Raw genomic sequence first — 19,042 nt, 5'->3', positions numbered from 1 at the left:
TGCTCCATATGATCTGATTTGACTTTGCTGCGAGGAGTCAAAGGTGACGGCCCAAACTCATTCCCACATTTACATACGCGCGATCCCATCTTTAGACACGGCAACTCTCTCCACTCACCCTCTAAGCGAGGTGAAACACACACAACTGAGTGACTTTTAACCCGCAGCTCACGTCGCCATTATAGAGGTCTTCCCGTGCGCTATGGGGCGACGCACAGGTCACCGTGCGTAATTATAATTAAGGAAATAAAACGAGGTGGCGGCGGGCGCTGGAGCTGTCCAAGTGCTGGCATGTTTTTACACGCGGAGATTTAAGGCACAGGGTCGCGGGATAGAGCCGTACAAACAGGGCCACCGGTGTGCAGACAGAGTTCCTGCGCGAATGATCCGAGTCAATGACGCAGAACAAGCAATTTATGGATTTATGTTTCTACAGCTGCAAATCGCCACATAAATCAAAGCAATATAGATAATCGGCCGGGGAAAAATAGAGGGGCAGGCATTTGTCAGGTCAAGTAGGACAGCGTTTAGGAGCGCACGAGGCGACTTGCTTCTGATATGTCACTCTTTTTATTACTATTATTTTTTTTTTTTGAATCCTTCTGAAATTGGCCTCAAGCGTAATGCCGGAAAATACCGTGGTTTTATAAAGCTCAAATGCGCCGCGTAATAATTCAAACAAGAGCCGTGGCGATTAAAGTGTATTTATTCAATATCGTGGTTGTGTTTCCACTTGGTGCCGGTTCAGCGCGGAGAGAGTAAAGTGGCTCTCCTCAGAAATAGAAGGAGCAGGAGGGAGGGAGAGGAGCGGCACAACTGATAGCTCCACGCCATCTGTTTCAGCCAATGCTCAAAAATTACTCAACCGTACCGCCAGACACCGCTTTTTATCCACAGAAAGATCATTGTTAGCGGCTCAAAATAAACAACAGATTGCCCATTAACACTTTCCCCCAAATATCCCCAGATTATAAGCATATTGATGACACTTCTATTGGATCTGTCCTTATGAAAATCCTCTCCCCCTCTCTTCCTTCCTCTTCTGTCTGAGCCACCTAATAACAGCAGATTAAAAAAGAAATACAAATGAATTCAGCATGTATTATTTTTTTATAATTACACTTTTATTGCCACCACCACGAAAATGTTGTTAAATATTTTAATAGCGGAGATTTAATTTCTGAAAATATTACATTTTATAATTTAAAATGTGTATTAATTATTATAATTTTAAACACTGGGGAATTGCTGTGATTAGCTGACAATAATTCTTGCTTAGCCTCTGCACTCCTTTAATTTATTTGGCTGTCCTGACATCATGCTCTGATTTGTTTTATTAAGTGCAAAAGAAGCAGGTCGGTGGTGGAGATTAATTGTGAATTCTTCTGTCGTTTTCTCTCAAAGGCCATAGTTTATGAAGGACAAGATAAAAATCCAGAAATGTGCCGAGTCCTTCTTACCCATGAAATTATGTGCAGGTAAGCATTTATTTATAATTATATATTTATTTTAGTGTGTGTTTTGTAGTTGCAAGCGCGTAGTTCCTTTCTCTCAACAAGTTTTGACGTGGTGACGTGATGCAGCCATTTAAAAAGGCTTGACTTCCTGCTCTGCTACTGACATCTGAAACTTTGATATGATCTGATCTCGCTCTGATGTGAGAATGATGCTCCGCTTTGAATGTGACAGTGAAAAATACACCAGGATCACTTAAGTCTTTTAGAGAGACACTTTTCAGCGTTTTAAGTTTGAGCCCAAGCTGATTTGTGTGTTTGCATCTTAAATGTATTTTTTAAACGGGGTGAACACATGCATGCGTGTTGTAAGCCTGCCACTGACAATATGCCTGCTGTTAAGTTATGCGTAGACAGTGCTTGCATGATTTTTTTTTTTTTTCTCACTGCTAACACAGAGTCAGTTCTTGGTTGATCCCACCTGTCAACAATGATCAGCGAGCCTTTTAGCGTCATTTAACCACATAAATCTCAAGCTCTCATATTGCCTTGCTATTCAGCGGTGTCATTGATACTAAAAGGAAAAACGTCTTTTGTTGTTATTGTCGAGCTCAGCATGGGCTTTGTGAACATTGAATTTGGATACTGTCGGTTAACCTCTCCTTTGTTGCACCGCTGCATTGTTCAACTTATACTGCCGGAGAGCAAGTGCACCCAGCTCCGATCATTTGTCTTTTTCCATGCATAAACTCATCACTCACGCTCAATTTATACATGCATCCATCATTTATTTGTGACATCCCGAATATGCTCCTGCTCCGGAGGTAATATTTATATGTCACCTGGAAGTGGCTTTTTCTGCACCATAATGAACTGCTTTAACTGCTGCCTAATATACATAAGAAGATCAGTCTAATAACAAGTGCTGCCATAATACACCTTTGATATCTCACCTTATCATTCACTCTCTTTTATTTTTTCTCTGTCTAGTCTTTGAAAATTTTCACTCCGGTATATTTTTTTTTTCCAACGCCTTGCTCAGAAAATAAATCTTTATTATTACTCTGGAAAGGAATGTAAATCAGATTTATTTAAATAGTGTGCTTGACTGGCAGTAGCATAGCACCAAAATCTTGTTGTTTTTCTCACAACACCATATGGCATAAATCAGTCCGATTCACATATGTTTATATGTTTTCATTACCACTGGAAGCTGCACATGATGTATTTGTTTATTTTTGCAGCTTCTAATCAAAGAAGTGAAAAGCAGCTTGCTATAGGCTCAGGCTGGAGATGGCTGGAACATGTGGTGTAAGATAGATTAGTGCTTTTGAGGCCATAATTGATAAATGCCCCGCAGAAATATTGGTTGAGGGTGGCACCTTGCATCTCCCTCAGAAATAGCAGCTTGGCAATTAGAGGTAAACAAAAGCTGAAGCTGTGAAAAGTGACTCCCCTGCCTCCTGGCCCAATCCCCACTCCCCTCCCCTCCAACGCTAAGCCAAACAACACAACATGTTGTTTTCACCATTTTTATCAGCCATCAGCATCAATGCTATGGTGAGATTGAGTGAAGGAAATCTCTTGGCGATATACTTTTTCCTCGATATCAGAACCACTGTGAGGCACTTAATAAATGCATGTGGTTTGCGTGCATTATTTATTTATTTGATTTATTTAGCAAAGCAAAGCCCTGACTCTAATGCACTGTCTGTCTCCTAGCCGGTGCTGCGACAAGAAGAGCTGCGGAAACAGGAACGAGACCCCCTCAGACCCTGTGATCATCGACAGGTAAGGCCAGTCTTCCTCTGGTGGGAATGAGCGAGTGGATGTGGCTGAGAGCAGATGCACCTAAAAGCACCTCAGAGCACCTTAGAGCACCCTACTGCACGGCGGGTGGGACCTGTGAGGTGTGAGAGCGCTCCAGGGGTGTCTTTCCCAGGTACCTGTGCACTGAGGGGCGGTCACCACCTGGATAGGGTTTGTTCAATCACAGGTGGTTCAATCGCTGGAGGATCATGCTGGGAATACTCCTAATTAGCTTAGGCAACTTCACATTCATTTGGCTGGCTTCCCTTCTTTGTTTACGGCCGCGCTGCTTACACTGTCAATAGTTGTTTTTCATTGACTGTTTCCTTCTCTCAGGTTAGCAGTGAGTGAGATGCCATTAAGTTTAGGAGGGTTTTATGTCCGCTGCTTTGTTGTTCAGCTTTAGGGAAGTTACCTACATCTGCTATCATTACTGCGCCTCCATCACTCCCTAAAAAGACAGGTTGAAGCGGCCCGTTTTTGTTTCACCTGACAGTGTTTAGAGATAAAAAGCAGATAAAAAGGTGAGGCATAGGAGGAGGGGGAGGGCAGGAGGTGTGTGCGCGTCTCAATGTAACTCTCGCCACGTCGCAGGGAGAGACAGCAATGCTAATGTTTGACTAGACGGAATCACTGTTTGCTTAGCGGAGAATGCCCGGTATCTGACAGAGGGGACAACTCTCTTATTAGTAATCAAATAGGGCTGAGCAGTTGTTGCTGCCACTCCACTCCAGCGGCTTCTCATGCATCAGGAAGTAGGAGCCGGCTGCCCTGGGAGCCTGGATGGATTACCAGAGCTACTGCTGTCTGAACTCTCCTTTCGCACAGACACCCACGCACGCACGCCCCCCTGCCACCCCCTTATCCATGTGCTGAATGTTTAGATACAACCATTCTGGGCCATACAAAACACAAGCTACAGATCTATATGTTTAGTATTATGCTAGCAAAGGCACCACGTTAGCACCGAACTTGAGACACCTACTTTGCCTAATTTCCGGCGCTTTCATGTTTTCTTTGTGTCGCTCCGCTGCCTTTTACTGTTTAGAGTTTCGCACAGTATTGTTCTTCAATCGGCAGGACAAAACATGTAACATAAGTACAATAAGCAAAATGAATGCACGGAGAATTAAAGTCAAGAAGAGGGGTGGGAATAAAAGGCGAGGGGAGGAAAGAGGAGCGGGTGGATATTGTAAGCTCAACTGGCTCAGGGAGGGCTCGGATTTTCATTGTGACAAGGCTGAATAGGCGCAGAGTATCCCTTTCCGTGCACAATGAGCAGCTCTGTTGAAACACAAAAGCATATGTTCCTCATTAGACCCTCCCATTGTCTCCATGTCGTAAGTATGAGGCCGTCAGCGCGCTCAGACCCACACAGGTTCCCAGTGACTACAGGAGGGGCACTGCTCAAAGGTTGTAGGGTTTAGGGAGAGTTACCGACCTGACCACAGCACCCTGGATGTGGGGATATTTACTGCAATTACCTGACTATTCCCCGTGTGCATATGGCTTTTAGTTAAGGCCCGCGTGTTTTACAGCCATTCCTGTTACATCTGTCATTTTCTCATGCACATCATTACAGGCACCTGTGCTGCGGTCGCTGCTGGCAGAAACTGATTATTTCCAATTGAGTAGAACATAGTTGAGTGACATAAACCTAGAGGAGAGGTTTGATTGTTGAATCAGGCATGTCTCATCTGTCTACAATTACAGAGTGAAAAAGCGGCTAGCACTGCCACATTTCTTACAGAAACAGTAGCATGGCCGAACCTTAAGAAACAGATTTGGAGTGAATCATTGATGGCGCTCGTTCGCTGTAACATTTTCCCAGATGGTAAGGGGGGAAAGCGCACACAGCTAGCTGGCATCTAGCAAGACATTAACTGGCGTTCCCATGGATCTGGCATATCCAACGGAGTTTGGGAAACTTATCATTCCAAATGTGTCCTATTTTCCTGCGGTCAAGCCAGACATCTGTTTACCCTATTTTCTCTTGGAGTTTTGATACAGACTTTTCACTCATATTTCTGAAGAGGAAGGATTCTCTTTAAAAAAAAGTTGGTTAGATATAGGCCCAACAGCTGTCACGAAGTTTCAGCACTGCTATGCCCTCTAAATATTTCAGCACATACATTTGATGCCCCTGGATTATTCATACTCATTTTTGGATGAAGAAAGAGCCTATTTTTGTTGCATTGGCTTGGGTTGTTACTCGTGACTTGCATTTCAACATGTTTTCGCATCCATTTGCTCTCCACCGAAAACTGTTGTCCTGTAATTGCGAGTTTACTTTGCTTCTCCAAATGTGAAAATAAAAACTGCAAAGCTGCCGCAATTAATAAAAGTGAAGTTATTTTTAATAGAGACTAATTGCAACACTTTTCCTATGGCCACAGCACTTTCCGGAGCGCTATAATCATCTGCTCTCTCTATAAATCGTACACGGCTACACATGTCACATTTATAAGTTAATGGTGCCTTAAAGTAAGTGGGGGTGTAGGTTTATTCACTGGGTAATTTGAGTCTTTAGAATTATAGTGATGAGCTTCCCAATATCTGGTGAGATAGATTTCCCATTTACACTGTATGTGCAGTGTATAACCAAACATAACTCAATTTGCTATGACTCTGGTGCCCTGCTATCTGTCTCTTCTCCTCTCCCCTTGCATATTGACGTTGTCTTCTCTTGTGTGAAAGATTAGATACATTGTTGGGGCTTACACATGGATTTTGTAATAAGACGGCACATGTTGTTGAAAGAGGAAAGAAAATGACTCATTCGGTATGTCAGGGTTCAGAGGTCACACTTTTAGAGCGAGAAACCGCAGAAAATTATGCACCAGGGCTCCGGGAATAGGGGGGAAAAAAGTGAGCGAATTCTCCTTAAATATGAATTTCTGAATCTAATACGTGTTCATACGGCTTAACATGCTGTGTCAATTTACGCTGCCATTCAGGAGTGGGTCGGACAGGGCTGATCCAAACGCGTCGGGTCCATTTTATACCAGCAGCTACGGCGCTCCCTTTCACTTCCTGTCACAAAGGTCAAAGAGCGCTGACCTCTGGAGAGAAGCCGAGCCACTGAATAATTCATGACATTGACTTGTTTTTCCCCGATTTCTTCCCTCCTCTGTTTTTTTTTTTTTTTTTGGTCAGCACACCAGGCATTGCAGTGGGAGTCTTTTGATTCGTTTAGCTCATTTATAAAGGCCTCGCCGCACCTGTTCGCGTGTTAATGCAATTACAATCCGGCCTAATGTAAATTTTGCTTAGCTTTCCGTTATGTCCCTCATTAGCTCGCGCTGTATTTCCTAAATGACTTTGCGTTATCGTTCATTTGCTGAACACCTACGAGGTCATTTCCCAGAGTGCACTTGACTTGTTGTCAAGTTGTTTACCCGGAACAAAAGAGCACAGCTTCAGAGGCGTCTCGCGTGTGGCTTCCCACTCGGCCTTCGAAGAAACAAAACGGAAAATGTGCGCGCTCCCATCTGGTTTTTGCAAAAGCGTGATTACCTCCAAAAGCTGAACAAATGCCAGTATTTATAAGGTCAGCCCTTTATGTGGAAATGTGATGTAAATGAGAATCAGCAAAAGGGGACATTAAACAAAATTAAATTCATTGTCTCCTTTAATGTCATTTACATTTTTGGCTAAGCCCTGGACTGTCAAAGCGGATTTCTAAAACCATTTTAATTGCACATCAGCATTGGAAAGAAGGGGGTGTGTTTCTGTGGCGCCGGCATCGTGATAACCTGCGAAAGGGAAGTCTGCTCATGAAGTACCTAAATGACATGTTTGCACTGCATCTGAGCAATTAAGTTGGCACTCAGTAGGTAGTGTTAATCTAGCTTTTTGCACCCAGCGTCCATTAGGAGAGCGATGCGACCCGGAGGTCACTGTTGTTGTGATTGAGAGCTGATTGCTGCAGGTGTTCTTCCTGGGTTTTCACAGTGTGCGCTTGGAAGAGAACTGAGTTTTTTCCCCCTCAGCTTTACAGTCAGTCATTTAAAGCTGTCAACTTCTATAGGAAATGTTCCCTATTTACACACATGCGCCGGGGCAACGCAAACACCTGCACGCACCTTTTTTTATTTGCGTCTTTACAACGTGTCCATCTCAGCGATTTTTATTTATGGCCATGTTTGCTGTAATTCATAGCGCAGATGTGAGTTTTTTTTTTTTTGTTAGGCCCATTGAGAAAGGAGTGGAGAATTAGCTGGCCACCCCCGTCTTAAGTCAACGTGAGGTTTGAGTGAAGCCTGTCTCCCTGCGCCAGGCTAGGAAGAGCAGGAAGTGTTGAGAGCGAAAGCTGTACTTGGCAGCTCTCCTTTGGCTTGCACTTGCCGAAAAATGAAACCCAGACGTTGAGCGTGGCCCCAGAGCCAGAACCTCCTTCCCAGCTCTCCAACATCCAGGATTGGGTAATACTGTTCACTAAGCAAAACATTACCTCAAATTATTCTCGCCCTGTTTTCTATTCCCTCCTCCCTCATGTCGGTTTTATCGCAGTTTGTAAATGTCAAGACACGTACAAAGACGCACAGTATAAATGATATTTTCCAAATTATGCTCACATGTTTGGGTTCACATGAGTGGCGGCTGAACGTAACGTGGTGCCTGACGTTCCCCAGGGAGACCCACCTCACTGGGGTAGGATTCCCCAGTGGCATCAGCTAATGGCAAGACTTGACAACAGCAGAGAAGCCGGGGGTGTTGTGTTTTACTAGCGCTGAGCAGGGGTGATGACTTTAACATGTGTGCGGGAAAAGACGGAGATGTGTGTGTGTGTGTGTCGTGCTAAAGAGAGAGGTGTGCAGTACGAAAAGAGTGGCGCGGGCCAACAGAGCGGCGGATTCGGCTCCAGCTTGACGGCAGTGAAAGACGAAACATGGTTCCACATGTGTTGAGAAAGAGCAGTCCATCTGTCCATGGAGACAACCCCTCCCCCCCACCACCTCCTCTTTTCCTTCTCTTCCTCTCTGCCTCTCATGCCCCCCCTCCTCACCCCGCTCTACTCCCCTGGTTCACTGCTGACAGAAACAAGGCCAGAGCTGGGCTGATGGGATGAATGCTGGGCCAAGAGCAATACTGGCCATTGCATCCTTGTACACACTCAACACAAAAGGTTATCAAACATATTTACTGTAGGTTTTGTCTGCTGCCTTCACTGATGCTAAGCACTGTCTGACAGTGAGTGAAATAAGGCACTACTTAAAAATTATATCAAGATTAGAAAATTAGACTATTCCGGTTTGTTCCATGTCTTCTGATGCTCTGCTGCAATCAACAGTGCAGAAAATGTGAAAAATTTAATCAGATGTGAATAAAACATGGCACTTGCTCAAATATTTAGCACCTCTCTTTTATAATTAACTTTGTGGCTGTTTTGAGGATGTTGTTTGGTTGCTTAAAGCATTAATGACGCAAGCTTTGTCAAACAGCTCCTGATTCTGCAAATAACATTTAGGTCACCCAGTCCATGTTTTGATTTTTTTTCTTATAAAAGGAGACTTCTTTCTTTCTCTTGGCAGGTTCTTGCTCCTATTCAATCCTTATTAGGTTTCTCCTAATTGTCAAACAAACTGTTGGGTCAACCTCAGTGGTATCTGGCCGTAAAACAGCACATTAGGCCCGGTGAGGGATATATGTGGTATTTCATCGGAGACACAGTAATGCTGGGGTTTTATGGTTAAGTACCAGTTCACGCCCACGCCATTTGTTTCACATTAGACTGGAGGTTTTGTAAATCAGATCAATATGTGCGCTGAGATGTGATTCCTTGTCGGGATCTCCCGAGTCGTTCTTTTCCTCAAGTATTTTTCTTAGGGGACTGCTTGTCGATGCACACTCCTCCGCCGCCCCTCCCCTCAGTCAGAACCTCCTTCCAACCCACCTCAATCTATTTCCATTTTCTGAATGTAGCAATTTGTAGTGTGACACAGCTGAGATTAGGATGGGAAGCAGTCTGAAGATTTCATCGGACATGGTCCTGCTCCCGCTGGTGTGAGGTCACAGGACAAAGACGGGGGAATTGGGTGATAGGGTCATCAGTTACTGGGGGAAACGAGCTGGTCTGCTGGCTGCTCCGCTGGCCCCAGGGGTGCCTGGGATGTATCGGAGGAGAAGCCCCTGAGAAAGAGCCCTGAACCAGTGTCATTTATTAAAAGTGACAAGTTATTTCTAACTATAGCTCTGTTTTTATTGTTTTACAATGCTGTCATTTGGAACAGTGGCTCTCTGTTCACCAATCACTAACAGGTGATAAATGAAGGATGTGACCTGCTTTTTACATGGACACATGCTGGCAACACACTTCACTTCTATCATGTCTGTGTTGCAGTGTTTAAGCCAAACCAATGTGTTGTGTCCATAAAGATCAAGCCTGTGATAAGTGTTATAAAAATATCTCTGCATTGAGCAGAGTTCTCCGGGACATTTGTTCAGTAAATGAAGAACAGCTTACAGTATGAATGTGAAGCTGACCCCAGCATAATCACATCCAGAAGTCCCACATGAACATGACCACAGTGCTCACTGCAGCAGAGCTCCTCCTCCAGTTTGACTGCTTGGCTCCTTTTCAGTCCTTAAAAAAGAACACAAGATTCATGCTAATAATGGAATATTTATTCAATGTTTGACCAGAGCTCTTCATCGAGGGTCAGCAAGGTACTCAACTCCCCCTCTTCTTTACCGCCTGCCCCAACTGTGTTAATGATATATGACAGAAATTTCCTTGTGCTGGTTCAGTGGCAAGAAAGGTCCTGGCTAGTCTATATCAATCCATCTGACTTATGTTCCCATGTCTTGAATTACCGCTTGATGGAAACCTGCTGCGGGCTCCTCTTGCCAATTGAAATCAGATCTCCTCCACAGCCTGGTGTGATATTGATCCATATTCAACACCCAGGCTGCCGATCGATCACTATTGATTTACAATAAAAAACACTCCTCTGCTTGTTCAGCACTGCAATCAATACTTTAAAGCAAAAAGGGAAAATTTTAAAAAGAAGAAAAACTGGACAGTGCTTGCGACTGAGCACAATGTTTAAAATGTGAGGAGGTTTTTCATTAGAGCAGTTTAAGTGACCAACCCTTGACTGGCACTGCGGCCATGCTGCTGAACAATGATCCTCTCCCGCCATGTAAGACAAACCAATAAAAATGGTTTAATGGGATGACACTTCTATAAGGACTCATTTATTGAAGGGGGTGTGTCTGTGTCTGAATATGTGGCACATCTGCACTGCAATGGGGAGCGCTAAAACTGTCACATCAAATCTGTCGGAAAATTGAAACAGAATGCTTAAAGTGCTGGATCAAGTTGGAGCACTTAAGCTCGATTTGTGCATGTTAACACGCTGACATGACTTCCTGTGGTTTTGATAATCATTTATCCTGTTCTGTCCCTCCACACTAGTGCATGGCCCTGCTGCCACCCGCTCATCATTAGCGGCCGCTGTAATGTTGAACATAGTGGGGACCACTCCGCCCCAGTCCAGATCCACTTTTCTCCCTGTCACATCTTAGTCCTAATCTCTCGGACTTCCTCTTCTCTGCCAAATAAGCGTTCCCATCCAGCAGGTCCCAGCGCTGGCCGGGGCTGCCAACATCTGAAAGTTATTATCCCCAATCTCTGACATCCAGGAGTTTACAGTTATATAATGATGGGGAAAACCACATGTCCCCAGAGGCACTGAACATTTTTGAGATGCCTCCCCATCTGTTTTGGGGGAGCTGCCCATTTTGGGCCAAACTCAGAATGGCAGGCAGGCAGATTTTTTGTAATCTTTTATTTTCGAGCAGTGGAACAGGCCAGTCTGGGAGTCATTATATGGGGTGATAAAGCAAATCCAATTGGGTCAGGTTCCCCTCCGCACAGTGCTGGTGGCACCAGCTCTCCGTGCCTCAGCGCTCTTCCCTCACTGTGTAAGTGCTGCTTGTTTGTTTGTCCTGGAGAGGCAGGACGGGGGACTAATGCGAGCCCGGGGGCCAGCCAGGTCGGAGACGCGGCTAAACCCGAGCTGCCTGCTGCAGAGCTGCTCCCTGGCCGCGGCCGAGGCCTTGTTTGGACTGCAGCTCCGGTTTGCTTTCTTAGAGGAAGCTGAGCCGCTGTAATCACTGAGCCTGCTCTGGGGTGGGGAGCACAGCCGGGACCAGAGGGAGTGATGACATAGGTCCTCTGAGGCCTGGCCCGCTCCACCCCTCTGCTCTTAGCATATTTATTTTCTCTTCTCTTGTATGCTTTAACTCACACCATATTATGTTCGGAACTTTGCATGTGCATCTGCAGATGTTAGGTGGTGCATGGCGTAAAACTGTAGACTTTGTTTTTACTAATAACGTCAGGGATTAGTGACTTGCTGACCTCGGTGTAATCTTTATTAGTTTGTAAACCATATGCTTCACTTATGGGGCAGCCACATGAATGTGAGGTAGTACGGAACTGTCATTGGCAGCGTCTGGGGAATAGTCCAAAATTTATGTCTAACAAATTGTAGCCATTAAGCTTTCTTTAAGTGTAGGTTCTGGTGGAATTTTACAGAAATAGATCTGATCCAAGACCTATTTGACCCTCTGGGCAGTCCTCAAAAATGTTTTATTCAACATCTACACTGTTGTGTTTTGTTACGTTATTGAAATGGGTTGTCGATTCGAATAGAGTCAACCTGGTGGGCCAATCTCATTGTGGCCAGTGAAGAGTGAAAGCCATCGCTGCAGCATAGGCTCAGAACACACACAGAGATTGGACAAGGGGGGCATGAGAGTGAGAGTGCCTTCTCCAGATGGAGATCCCAGATACAGGGGGAAATGTCCGGGCCATTTTCCAGGCTTTCCATAATGGGAATCTACCCCTTGCTTGCTTATTAAGTTGTGCACACAAGGAGGAGTGAGGACAGAGATGGAGAGCAGTGGAGATAAGGCCAGGCGAGGCTCACGCGTCACCTCTGTGTTGTAGTGTCAAGCAGCCCCTGTCGGAGGAAGCATAGGTTGTGTGGACAGATGATTGTCAAAGCAGAGCATTGATATAAGGGCAGGTTATTTTCTCTTTCAGCCACACAGGCGCGTGATAAGGTTTGTTTTTGTTTTGTGTAAAAGAGGGAGAAAGTATGGCACTCAGGTCAGAAAGGGCAGAGCAGAGGTCATGAGGTCGCAGCCTTGTTGGTACCTGAGTAACCTCACATGGCTTAGCCATTTCTCTGGCTCCTGAAATGATAGTGGTGCAGGGAGGAGGGGCTGGAGGCTGGGCAGAGCCATCTATCAGTGAACACAGAGACATGCAGACAGCATGGCAGCTACTGCAGCTAAACAGAGTGAGACAGATAGGCACAAGTCTCTCATACGTAACACCAGGAGCTCCAGCAGACAGCCCTGAGTGTTATGGATGCTTGACATTGACCTCTTCCACACAGATGGGAGATTTATCAAGGCTGTAGGACAATAGTGTTTTTGTTTGTAAATTATTTAGTTCAGTGGGTGAAATGCTACTTCCCCCACATAACAGTTGCCATTTATATAGGATAAAAAACATCCATTTTCATTCTCTCGTTTTGCTCCCTGTCAGCTGTTTTCTGTAAGGCTTAGAATTTAGATGATCATATTTCCAAACTGTCAGTTCTATCAAGTCCCATCTAGAGAGAAGAAAAAGCTGTGAAGCCTACATTTTTCTGGAAGAGAAATATTTGTGTACAGATAGGCCTGTCATTTTGTGAAGCAACATTCATGATTCTTTTATTGGTGCTCAGCCATCACCTCTCTCTTCCTCTGTGGAAAAAAGGCTAGTCTACAAAGTGGCTTTTTGTCGTTTGAGAGAAGTAAACTTCATCAGGTCGACGGTGAGGTGTGCTTCACATGTCAGTCAGCCGAGCTCTCTCCTAATGAAATGCTGCATACAGATTTGTGCCTGCGGGCTCAGGGGGATAAGACTGTGGTAACAGAATGAAACAAACCCTTCCCATTGGCTTCACTCACACACAAACACATACACTCTCTCTCTCTCCTGCTGGAGAGCATCCATGTGAGGAGATCCAAATCTGCAATTTATTCAAATATTGATATTTCTACTTGTCAGGAGAAAGGTGCCTTGAAATTTCCTCTGAGTACTCCTGTCAAAAAAATAGCAGGAAATATGTCAGATAATTCATAAATGGAGTTCAGCGCTGCAAAGTCAGTTGGGAACTGCAAAAAATATATATGCTTGTCAATGAAGAATAGGAGCAATATTACAGAGGCTGCTGCTCATTCTTCCATCATGTCAAGCAAACAGCCTTGGCAGGCCATAAGTGTGTGCTCCCGGACGCTGTGTTTGTGTATGCATGTGTATTTGTACATGTCCTGCTCCGTGTACACGTGTATGTATATTTATGTGTGTGCTCCCTCTATGTTGTGACTCCTACTTAGATGTGTTTGTTATTTTCTTCTATCAAGACACCCTATTTCCCATCCTAAAGCAGCCAATGAAAACGTGTCCTTTTTTTGCAGAGGTCCGTAACCGGACGCTGGCCTCCATGTGGTTTGAATTAGGGCCCCTGAAACTGTGAAGGACGCCTCGAATGACGTGAGGCACTTGCAGACCAAATTCCATTCTGCTGAATGGTGGAGAAACCAGCACTCCAGAATCCTCCGAGATTTTTTGGCTCAGGCCGGCAGCGATTAAAACAGGGAGGAAACCAATAACTCAATGAATCATGGGGCAGCGTCCCATGAAATCTCTCACTGCCCTGTCACACCCTTATGAAAAACCAAATCAAGTCGAACTCTGTTGATTAGTCTTTTTTTCCCAAAGTGTCACAAGAGGAATCAGACAAAGTCAAATTGTGATCTCTCATTTATGAGATGTTAGTTTAAACAGTTCTGTAGCCTGGTAGCTCCACTCTGACAGTGAGTGTGGGCTTCCTGATGATGCATGGCTTGACCATGTTGTGCCAAGGCACCACAGAATAGGCCTGCACATATCTGTGGCGGTCATGTGAAGCCATAGTTCAGAGCTGCTGATGAGATGCAGTTTGGCACAGCCTGGGACCCATCTGGGAGATGCAGATACGCAGACAGGAGAAGTATTTTACAGCAATGCATCTGTGCGCTTCAAGAGCTATTTAGCATATGCTGCTATACCAGAGAATGTAGTCTGCTCTTGCCAGCTGCAGATTAGTCTTAATTTCTCAAAAAAATGTGACAGAACAGCTGATCCACACAAGCATGGACCAAAAGTCGCTTTATGTAAATGAAACATGCTTTGAATGTTTTTCTTAATTAACTCTGCTTTCATTTTAATTATTTTACCAAGGTAGCCCTGGCTAACAGAGGGTATTATTAGTTTGGGTCTTACGTCCACAGTGTGTATGTCAGGACAGTCCAGCTGCCAGGGTCCAGTTTGTTTCCTTAGTGGTGGCTGCTGCTCTGACTCCAGTGGCTGATGTGTCGGGCCATCCAGGGCATGGCAGGCGCTTGACAGTCCATGCAGCCTGTCTAGCATAGGACATCTCCACACAGTGTGTCCACAGTGTGTCCACAGCACGGCTGGCGCTGTCATCTGGCCCACTATGGACCACTGCTCTGCTGACAGTGAGAGGGTAAACGTTTACCACCTCAATCCCCCATTAACTCGGTGAAGGCACTTCGATCCTCTGTGAAAATAATGATATTGATTGGAGCTTGGCTCTACAAACGAAACGGTTGCAACTAAAAGAGGGAAGGGCCCCTGCATTAGAATATGGGATTTTCGAGGATAAGAGAGTGTTTGGATCTTGTTATATTTCCCTTCTCCTCTGTCTCCCTGCAGCTTTGCCCCACCTCTGTCTCTTCTTCAGCTGCATTTTTATGTGTGCATGTAGTGTCTCCTAAGATTACCCTCCGCTATCCCCACAATCAAACAACAAATGACAACATCACTGCTCACGCCTTTCAAAATGCGACACCAAAAGTGGGTTGTAGCTGCATTAACTTGCAACAAGCCCCTAATAGACCCTTGTGGCTTTTGTATGTCTCCCCTCCTTGTGTGTGTGAGGCTGTCACATCCTCCCCCTCCCAGAGCAGCGAGGCTCGCTGGAGATCAGGAGCTCCCTGTCGGAGGTGCTTTGTCACGTAGCCCAGGGAGCGTGGAACTCACCCAGAGCTGTTGAACAAACACAAGCGCAGGGGCTGTCAATAGCAGCTCCGCAAACTAATTGCCTGTCAAATGAACCACCCTCGTTAAGCTGGCCTCACACACGCGTACACGCAGCCATGTGCGCGAGCTGTGACATTCATACTCACACAGCACACAGCCAATTTGACTCAAAGACTAGTGATACCTTGTTAGAAGAGAAGACACTGGAGTGGCACTTCTCTGTTTGCCTTCTTGTTTCTCCAATCGTTACTGGCGTGTGTAGTGCACTCACTGTGAGATTGCCTTTTTGTTATTATTAAGAGGAACATGGTATCTTATAGAATAGCTGATGTAATCCAGACACACTATATGAGCTAGCGTGATCTTTCAGTTTTTAAAACCTCTCATTAGATGGTAGCAGAGCTCCATAGGCCAAATGTTTTTGTTTTGGTGTTTGTTTGCTTTTTTCTGCAGTCATTAGGCGGTAGCAGTGGAGTGCCCAGCGCCTTGTCTGGGTGCCTGTAACAGTGCTGTCGGATTGACACAGCTGGGGAGAGCAGCTTGAGGCTGCACGCTCAGGAATACACAGGGGTGTTCAAAGCCCCTCTCTGAATCCTGATCAGAGCGCTGCCCCGGCCAACTGATGGCCTATTAAATATACATGCGCAGAGGTCAGAGCTGGAGGTCCCGGCTTCCTCCCAGCCATGTGCACTTAAGCGGAAGGGCTGGGCAACAATAAAACCTCCTCTCGCTCCAGCGAGCTCTCCCCTGACACCCTCACCTCCAGTGTGTACGTCAAGTACAGTGCTCACCTAGCGCTATATTACAACTGCCTTTGTGAAAAGGCCAAATGATGCATTTTTAACACTGTTATTATAAATTTATATTCAATAACACCAACGACCACACAGGCATCTGTCTGTCTCACATAGTTTTGTGTTGTCACTGATAAATAGCCTTATGTGGAACATGAGTCCACTGAATGTCTGGTCTTTGTAGTTTTCCAGCGGCTGAGACGAGGAGGAAGAGCCCATAATGGCCAGTCATGATTAACATATTCAGAGTGACACTGTGTGTGTTCCTTCGTTAAGCCCAGTCTGTCTGACTAATGAAGTGGAGCGGCAGTTTATCAATTAAGCCAGCACCGAGCCGTTTGTGTGGGGAATATCTCTGTGGCTGGCTGCCCTTTCACCTCCACCAGTGTCCAACAGGCCCCGCTTGTGACAATGACAGCAAGCTACACAAGTGCAATCCGCTCAACAGGATTTGAGCCTGCAGTCCAGTGGCCACATGAGCAGAGGCAGAGGCTGAGGGCTGATGGGCTAATAGGATGATGACAAAAGGTGTCTACAAACTAACATCAGGGCTTTTCAGCATCTTCTCACTTGGCATAGATCATAGCAAACAACTTAGTGCTGTCTCTATTAGAAGAAGCCCTCCCTTGCCATTATCTTTCCCCCCACTGCTCCTTCCTCCATTTCACATTGTTTGTGTTCATTAAGACATGGGCGACCTGCCTTATCCACACATCAGACCTGGCTCTCAAGAGTAATTGCGATGGTCTCACGGAGGATAATGTGGTTTAAACTCAGTATAGCCTGTCTATTAGGAGAGACATGATGGCAACCACAAATAATAAAGAACTATTTATTCCTCTCTCTGTGACGCTAACTAGGTAACATATCAAGGCGGCGCAGCTAAGGGTCTCTCTTACTGTCAGATATGGCACCCTTCATCCATTCCCAATGGCCCTTGCCTCCACATCTCTGCTCTTCATTTTCTACATGAGCTTGGTCATAAATGCACACACACCTCATATATATTTGATAGTTAATATTTATCCTCAGCAGGGAAGTGCACTTTACATGTGGTAACATACGATTACCTGCAATTCTTATAGCAAAGAAACAAAATCGATATGGATATATAATTCATGACAGAGGGGCTATCAGTTTTTATGGCTCTCTATCCAGCCTCATTAAAGTTTTATCGTAATTGACTGCAAGCAAGAGTTTTTAAGGCATGTTTCTCCCTCACTTTCTACCTTTAATAATTAAGTCAAGTCTAATTGGTTGTATTTTGAAGTACCTAGTGGATGATAGCAGTCTCCAAAATTCAAAATCATGAATAATAGAGTAATATGTTATGCATTAACCTGTCAGTTTGTGCATTTCTTTAAGCAGAAATGGATGCCCCTGTTCCAAATCACAAGCAAAAAATATATATCAAATAACTGGGCCAGCCCTTCAAAAAAAAAAAAAAAACTTTTTATGTCTTTCATTGGCCTGTTAATGTAGTGACATGACGCTGTCACTCAGAGTGCTCCCGCCGAGCGGCAGCCCTGAATCGACTCCGCTGATTGGTGGTCAACTTGTTCTCTTGAAGGGAGATTGACAGACGGAAAATTGCACTCTCAGATTTCACCCTTCATTCGTTGCAGTTGTTCTTCCACTCGTCAACTCTCCGCCATGCCTGAGACAGACAGAGGCTTTATCCATTAGCTGTTGGCTTGGCGGGTGGGTGGGCAGATTGAGGTGGGATGGAGGAGGAGATGGGGGTAGGAAGACAATCCTACATTTGAGCACTCTGAGGGAAAATCAATCATGTCATCATAAGTGAGAAGTATGGATGATTTTCATCAGCTGCTTTCTGTCCTGTTCACGCCGCTGGCTTTCTGACTGGCCTGTCCCTCTGATTGGCTTCCTCAATGACCCTTAAATCTGAAAAGGAGACCCTTTTGAAAACACTAATAAGAGAAAGTGGACAGGACTTGCAGGGTTACAATTTCCCACTTTCCCTGCAGCTACACTGTGGGAAACCTCAAGTGGTTTGACTTGACAAAGTGGTAATAGATTTACCATATGATTCTGTGCCAAACTAGCAATAGAATGTTTTGTAAGAAAATGTTTCTCAACTTTTTTTTTCCATCCGGAGCAGATATGATGAAGTGTTACAAAGGGCAGTGGCACTGTGCCACTGAAAATGTGTTTTTATAATTTTCCCCATCATCTCACAAGGTCAGAGATGAGCAGGAAAAGGACCATAGGTGTAGGGTGTGAAGCAATCCAAAATGGATGCTGAAGACATGGAAATCACAGATGAGAAATTGACAGGCGTTTACAGCGCTGTTGTTGGAGTGAGTGACAGAGAGGGGCTTCAGAGTGTGAGGGGGTGAAGGCAGAAACCAGCCCACTTTAAGTGGTGATAAATTTAATGGAAAAATCAAATACAAAACAAATTCATTCCTCTAAACTTGATGCTTGACTCGTCCTTTTCTCAGCCTGTGCTAAGCCTTAGAATAAACTGTCACTCCTTATCGATCGCATCTGAATTGTTACCGAGATTTCTGAAAAGTAGTCTTGACACACACCCTGCGAATAGTAATCTGGGGAGATGAGAACATCCCGAGCCAGCGGCTAACACCCGGACTTAAAATAAAGGAGGCTTTTCTGTGCTCTCCTCTTTCAAATCCCACTTAATACACTTTGGTGAATTACAAATTCAGCGATAAACATGTGGCTGTGAAACATGTGGCCTTGTTGAATTTACTGTCTTTGCTGAAAAGTGTGAATGAAGGAGGGAGAGGGCTTTTGTCATGGGGGATCTTTCTAAACAGCAACTGAGCATGAAATGTTTGTACACAATTTGTTTGCCATTTGTGATGGAGATGACATGATCAAAAAATCAATTG

At 44.9% G+C, this 19,042-nt stretch overlaps 1 protein-coding gene across 9 annotated transcripts in view; it reads left to right on the top strand.

Moving 5' to 3' along the window:
• Nucleotides 1-19,042, top strand: part of ebf3b (EBF transcription factor 3b) — a 79,089-nt gene that overhangs the window by 12,751 nt on the left and 47,296 nt on the right. For all 9 annotated transcript variants that reach the window (XM_033979199.2, XM_033979198.2, XM_033979195.2 and 6 more), the window contains exons 5-6: nt 1,405-1,478; nt 3,177-3,245. In XM_033979199.2, the coding sequence (XP_033835090.1) occupies nt 1,405-1,478; nt 3,177-3,245 (143 nt within the window). The remainder of the gene's footprint in view (nt 1-1,404; nt 1,479-3,176; nt 3,246-19,042) is intronic.

This window comes from Periophthalmus magnuspinnatus, chromosome 15 (assembly GCF_009829125.3).
Source record: "Periophthalmus magnuspinnatus isolate fPerMag1 chromosome 15, fPerMag1.2.pri, whole genome shotgun sequence".
Lineage (NCBI taxonomy): Eukaryota > Metazoa > Chordata > Actinopteri > Gobiiformes > Gobiidae > Periophthalmus > Periophthalmus magnuspinnatus.
This window is presented reverse-complemented; position numbering and strand designations above follow the sequence as displayed.